The sequence below is a fragment of the Haliotis rubra genome, unplaced genomic scaffold, assembly GCF_003918875.1.
Source record: "Haliotis rubra isolate DU_JTF1 unplaced genomic scaffold, ASM391887v1 Scf2, whole genome shotgun sequence".
In the NCBI taxonomy this organism is placed as follows: domain Eukaryota; kingdom Metazoa; phylum Mollusca; class Gastropoda; order Lepetellida; family Haliotidae; genus Haliotis; species Haliotis rubra.
This window is the reverse complement of record NW_025766002.1, coordinates 8,414,651-8,421,704: the sequence shown is the minus strand read 5'-3', so window position 1 is coordinate 8,421,704 and position 7,054 is coordinate 8,414,651. Positions and strand designations below refer to the sequence as shown.

General features: G+C 42.0%; 1 protein-coding gene across 1 annotated transcript; it reads left to right on the top strand.

The window, feature by feature from the left end:
• Positions 1 to 272: 272 nt before the first annotated feature.
• Positions 273 to 6,567, top strand: LOC124275239. Its single transcript, XM_046710721.1, has 5 exons — positions 273 to 365; positions 2,506 to 2,656; positions 3,674 to 3,841; positions 5,341 to 5,437; positions 6,472 to 6,567. The coding sequence occupies exons 2-5, from the start codon at positions 2,531 to 2,533 to the stop codon at positions 6,474 to 6,476; spliced, it is 396 nt and encodes a 131-aa protein (XP_046566677.1). The 5' UTR covers positions 273 to 365; positions 2,506 to 2,530; the 3' UTR covers positions 6,477 to 6,567.
• Positions 6,568 to 7,054: the final 487 nt, after the last annotated feature.

The window sequence follows — 7,054 nt, the reverse complement described above, 5'->3', positions numbered from 1 at the left end:
TAAGGGCTTCAACTTGTGGCCCACCCCCAGTAAACTCACAACTCTTCAACAGTGATTTCATAAAATAGTTACAAGCCAATTAATTAATGTTTATTGTGATAGTAGATATACTTAATAAGCGTCAATTGAGTTAATAAATGATTTGATTAGTGATCAATCAAATGCATATATGTAGGAATCTCTCGGTTTTACAAACAAGTGTTTCATGTAATATGCAGCTGATGCCATATTAAGCATGCATATTGCCACTTATTATGATTTCTTCATTCTGGTAAGCATTCTGCAGTGTGCAGCTGATGGTATATAAGGGCGTTGGTTGTCTCTCAACATTCAGTCAGCTCCTTTCAACATCCGTTACGACTTTGGTAAGTTTCTCTTTTTGCTTGTTCTTTTTGCCAATATATCGGTTTTCCAGAGGGGTGAATGAGTTTAGTATCAGGCCTTTCTTAACGGTATTCCAGTCATTTCACAATAGGGATTTTAGAGGTAGAATTCATATGTTGGGGAATCGAACCCGAGTTTTAATCGTGACTCACAGGGCTCACAGTATCGGTGTCGCGGGCTCACAGTATCGGTGTCGCGGGCTCACAGTATCGGTATCGTGGGCTCACAGTATCGGTGTCGCGGGCTCACAGTATCATGGTCGCGGGATCACAGTATTGGTATCGTGGGCTCACAGTATCGGTGTCGCGGGCTCACAGTATTGGCATCGTGGGCTCACAGTATCGGTGTCGCGGGCTCACAGTATTGGTATCGTTGCTCACAGTATCTCACACAGTATCGGTAGCGCGGGCTCACAGTATCGGTGTCGCGGGCTCACAGTATCGGTATCGTGGGCTCACAGTATCGGTAGCGCGGGCTCACAGTATCGGTGTCGCGGGCTCACAGTATCGGTATCGGTGGCATCGTGGGCTCACAGTATCGGTATCGGGGTCACGGGATCGTGGGCTCACAGTATCGGTGTTGTGGGCTCACAGTATCGGTTTTGTGGGCTCACAGTATCGGTATTGCGGGCTCACAGTATCGGTAGCGGGGGCTCACAGTATCGGTATCGTGGGCTCACAGTATCGGTATCGCGGGCTCACAGTATTATTGGCTCACAGTATCGGTGGGCTCACAGTATCGTGTCACAGTATCGCGGTGTCACAGTCACAGTATCGGCATCGTGGGGTATCGAGGGCTCACAGTATTAGTATCGTGGGCTCACGTTGGCTCACAGTAGTATCGGTATCGCGGGCTCACAGTATCGGTATCGCGGGCTCACAGTATTAGTATCGTGGGCTCACAGTATCGGTATCGCGGGCTCACAGTATCGGTATCGTGGGCTCAAAGTATCGTTACCGCGGGCTCACCGTATTGGTAGCTCACAGTATCGGTTTCGCGGGCTCACAGTATCGGTATCGTGGGCTCACAGTATCGGTATCGTGGACTCACAGTGTATCGGTATCGGGGGCATATGTGCAGTACAATATGCCTAAACACGTCAACAAAAAGGGAACAAACGATCTTTATAATGTTGCGGTACAACATATCCACCCGAGAAGATCCGGGTAAGAATTGGTCTTCAGAAACCCATGTTTGGCTAAAGAGGCGACTAAAGCCATCATGTGATCAGGCTCTCTGATTCGGTCATCGTATCTCAGTAGCGAAGATCGATGCTCGTGATTTTGATTGCAGGGTTGTCTAGTCCAGACTCCATTATTTACACACCGCCGTCTGAGTGAGTGAGTGAGTGAGTTTAGTTTTACGCCGCGCTCAGCAATATTCCAGCTATATGGCGGCGGTCTGTAAATAATCGAGTCTGGACCAGACAATCCAGTGATCAACAGCATGAGTATCGATCTGCGCAATTGGGAACCGATGACATGCGTCAACCAAGTCAGCGAAACTGACCACCCGATCCCGTTAGTCGCCTCTTACGACAAGATAGTCGCCTTTTTATGGCAAGCACATGGGTGTGCTGAAGACCTATTCTACCCCTGATCTTCACGGGTCCACCGCCGTCTGAGTGTGGCGTTACACAGCAGACAATAAATCACAAAAAAGAGCATATATTTTTTTGTGAAACAACTAAAACATACCAAAATCCATTGCGAGAAGGCCCAAATCTAATTGAATGGTTCACTTCGCCATGGAAGGGAACATCGACTAGATATGCACGCTTTCTAGCTATACATTCATATTATAAAATACACGCTGCTTAAAATGGTTAACACACGGATAACAAACACAATGTAGTAAAATGCAAGTGTTTCTTAAACAAAACAGTCACATTGATGGTGTATGCACATATATCGTTGATAAAACATTAAGATAGAACTGACACATATGCCCTGATACGATGTTGACTCATTGCCGATGCATTTTGTCGATCTATTACTAACATGGCTGACATATATTGACACCCTGTCGATCTATTACTAACTTTGCTGACATATTTGACGTGCTGATGCCTACAGGGTCAAAGCATGTTACAAGCTCTGTTTCTTTCTAAATCTTAAACAGTTCCAAAGGGAGTTCCACATCAGCCATGAAAGTCCTCGTGTTTTGCGCCATAGTGGCTCTGGCAGTTGCCGAAAACCTTTCCCCTGAGCTTCAGGAAACAGCTTTAGCATCAATGAACGAAATCAGGAAGGCCAGTGACGAACCTGACTTGGTAAGTAGTATACAGATAACGAGATCAATACTTTTAACAGGAGAATGGCTGTGCTTTGTGAATTGCATAGTATTGGTGAGACAGTCATACTTTATACAAAAGATTAGTTGTTTTGCGACCCAACTGGCTCTTATTTCTTTTGAATGACATGAATCCATTTAAGAACTGCGTCTCTCGTCTAAAAGCCAAATAGAAACTGACAATTAACCCGACAGAAAGGTGCAGCGATTCTCCGAGCGTTCGCCCGATGTGCCGTATTCCTAAGATATATGTTGAATCTGAGATTTACCTTGATTATGATTCTCGGTTTGTCACGGTGTATGAGGACTTCGGTAAAATGATAATATCTTTCTTAAGAGTGTTTTCCATGCAGGGGTGACGTGCTGTCTTGTAACTGAAATATTGTCCAACGGATCGTTAAACGCAATTACATTGTTACATGCCTTTTAACTGTCACCGTGGTTTACTTACTTAAACGCCAGAAGCATGGTGGCATAGGGTTAACGTCGCTTCTAACTGACGAGTATAGCAGTGTATCATGGCGTTTCAGCTCAAAGCAAAAGACAGAACACAATGGAGTACAATTTGAACCTTCGACCTGCTTATTTTGATTGCTAACTTCAACCACCGGGTACAAACAAATCACCCACACCTCAGCCTACAAAAAAGAAAATATATGATTGATGGGTTGGGTTTTTTAACGCCGCACTCAGCAATAGTCCAGCAATGTGGCAATATATCTGTAAATAATCGAGTCTGAACCAGACAATCCAGTGATCAACAGCATGAGCATCGATCTACACAATTGGGAACGGATGACATGTGTCAACCAAGTCAGCAAGCCGCCTGACCACCCGATCCCGTTAGTCGCCTCTTACGACAAGCATGGTTACTGAAGACTCATTCTAACCCGGATCTTTACGGGTAGAAAATATATGAAGACACATTCTATATTGATTTTATGTTAGTCAATCAGCAGTGTCAAATGTGATGACGACCGAGTGTATGTTGTATCAGGTCTGGGATGTGTTCGACATGAGAGAAGCAGATGGCATTACTGAGAGCTGTGTGAACCAGGAGATGCCTCAGGTCACATCCGCCATCTTCTCACATGGAACCGATGTGGATGACGCCATCACCAAAGCCATTGCTACGTGGAGTGATAACCCTACTGCTCTGAAAGAGGTAACAATAAATCTTTGTGTTGGTCAAGAATGTATACATTAATCACCCTCCAAATTTAAATACGAACGAGTGTCCTGTCTATGGTAAAGACCGAGCGAAAGCAAGGTCAGAAACCATAGGAAGATCATGAGTTTCGTATAATTCGTATGTAACGAGACAGAGTGTGGAATTTTATTTATTACCCACGTCTTACCTGCATAAAATTGACAAAATAGCGTATTCTTGGTAATTTTATGCTTCAAACCAAAACCGGTTTCATAAAGAGGTTGCGGAAGAATTTTGTTGAGGATTACCCTTTGCACTTCTTTTGACATTCCTGAATATGCGCAATTGAATATATATAGTTCTTATCTGTTTTACTTGATAAGGAAGACAAACCATGTGGAAACGCTTTAAAAACTTAATAACACCAAACAGAAGCTTCAAAGGAAGCAAATATTTCTCTTCATAGAATATTTTAAGATGCTTTGCTTAAAGATCCAAGGCGCCGACAGTACTTTATCAGATGATAAAGTACACTTTTTGCACGTCAATAGAACAGCGCGTCAGTTAGCCCTGAACGAGGATTGTTAATTTAGGTCACCTACACAGTCGCTTTTCTGTTTACTTTCTGCCTTAGATTTATCGTCGTTAAATATTAAATTTGTCATCTTTAAATAGAAATACAGTTCGCTCTACCCCCATGTATAGTGTAGTAAAGTAACTTTTCCCCTGAACTATTATAACGTGTATTATAAGTTGCAGAATGAATGAATCCATGTGTTTGTTATGAATGAGAAAGTAGTTCAGTCACAACGGCATCTAACTGAGATGTCATCGGTAATCCAATCAAATCGTTAAAATGTCAGGTCAAGTCGTTACGGCACAGGTCAACGCGATACGACACTCATGTTACGTACGAGATTAGTATGCAACTACCCATACGTTGACCACGTGGTAATAATAATTAATATTAACCGGAAACTACACTCAAGATGTGAAAGTCGGATAGTTTAATCTTCTGGGACGTTCCCGAAACACTAAGGACAGTGAATGAATAACTTCGTTTCCTGGTGGAAAATGGTATAATATCATTTACATAAACGGCTTGGTGAATATATTTGGCAATAATGGTAGTTTATATAGAAACATCTCCATGATTACAATAAAGCAAGGATGCCCCTTATCTTATCTTATTGATTGTTTGATTACTAGACGCACACTTCATACACGTGAATCTCCAATTATATACAGTTGTTTAAGCTACCATTTTTTCTGTTGTGACGTTAAGTTCATATTTGTGACAATAAAATATAATTAAAACAATTCAGATACCTTCTTGCCTGAGCCAACAAAATGACCAATGATTTGCGTGTGAAAACTTGCCATGGGAAGAAATAGTACTAGTTTCTCTTCCGAGACCACAGGGAGAACTGTGACATGAGATGGCCCAGGCTTCATTACTACAAAAGGGCTCCCTCATTCTCTCTGTATACATGTATTCCATCCTTTCTTCCCAGATTACCAGCACCGCTACCCGAGTAGGGTGCTCCGTGCAGAAATTGTGTCCAATGGTTGGTGGCGAAGCTGAACCAGTATACGTGGCCTGTAAATTCTGTAAGTACTTATTTTAAACATTTCATTACTTATGTTTGTAGTTGATCGTGTAGATGATGGTACCGCCAGTAGTAACACCTGCATGAAATGTGTCAGTGAGTAGACTGATCAGCGGATTGTACGATGCCTCAGTTACCAAGTCGTCGACTGAAAACCAGTGTGTTCTAAGTCACTTAAACCTAATTTGGAGATAATAGACTCCAAACATTCAAATCGCATTTTCTCATTATTTATTGAAAATTGTCTATTCAAGTTTACACATAAGGAGAAAAATAGTGATCTTAAGCATTCTGAACCTTAATTTGGCCAGATTGCATCGGCAAGTGTTCCAAGTGCAGATTCTAAGAGAAAAAAACCCCTTAATACTGATATAATTATACCATAACTATTTCTTGGTGGTGTCTACAATGAATTTCAACTTATATACATCAAACTGACTACACACAATTTTTCTCGTTTCCCATCATGGGCTTTGCTGAGTAAAGTACACATTTTTTGTTTCTGAAGAAATCTAAATAGTTAAAAGAGCAAAACATTTCTTGACAACGGCTGGTTCGAATGCAGGATTGTCCTGCATATAATGTATAATTGCACGTGTGTAATACATGGAGCCAACATTTTGAAGTCAGTGGTGTCTGTGAAAAATTAAAATAGTGCAGTTATCCTTGAAGTATCTATATAAGTATATTTAAAATTGCCCATAAGGTTTGCATTGGACACGGAAGTCGTGTGCACCTTTACTGTACCGTAATTCAAATTGTGTAAACTCTATTCACAGGATGTTTAGTCATATCCCGAGCAGTGTTTAGAAATATTAAATATAACACAATCTTGACATATTTTGATTAAATTGTACACAAGGGGATTCTGCAGAGAATGTGCTCGCCTTTAACCTTGGTCGGTCTTAGCTAATGTTGACAGATATGCGCATCTGTTTCATAGTATAATCAAAACCAGAACAAAATCCCATGGGTTCTGTTAAGGGAAGGGGTCGATCTAACTCACTAACTGTTTGTGTGGTTGTTCTATTTCAGCTTAACCAGATTGGCAGGGACGCACCAGACTCGACCAGCCAATCCATAACCATGGGCTGATCGTTTCTAACATGACAAATAAAATCTGCAAACACTTGCCACAGTTTGTCTTTCCATCAGGTTTTGCCTGTTGTTAGGGAATCCATAAGTATTGAGAAAACGGAACTAATACCATTTCCTTTTGTTTGATTGTTGTTTAAAGAATAAGCCGCCTCCGTGGTGTAGTGGTTAGAGCGTCCGCCCGGAGAGCGGAAGGTCGCGGGTTCGATCCCGGACCGCGTCGTACCAAAATACGTTAAAATATGGTACTTGTTGTGTACAACACGGACTGGTCGGCTCGGAGTCAGTATAATGTGTCTGAGTAGGGTATTCATGCTTAACTGCGGCATCGTATCTCAGTGGGCTAGCACTATAAAACCAGCTTAAGTCTGAGCTAGTACAAGCAGCCACACATACACATACACACGCATGCACGTCGCCATATGAGTGAGAAATATTCTCAAGCACGACGTTAAACCCCATTTCACCTCACCTGTTTAAAGCAATACTACACCTGCATGATGCCTGTCTTTAAGTTATCAAG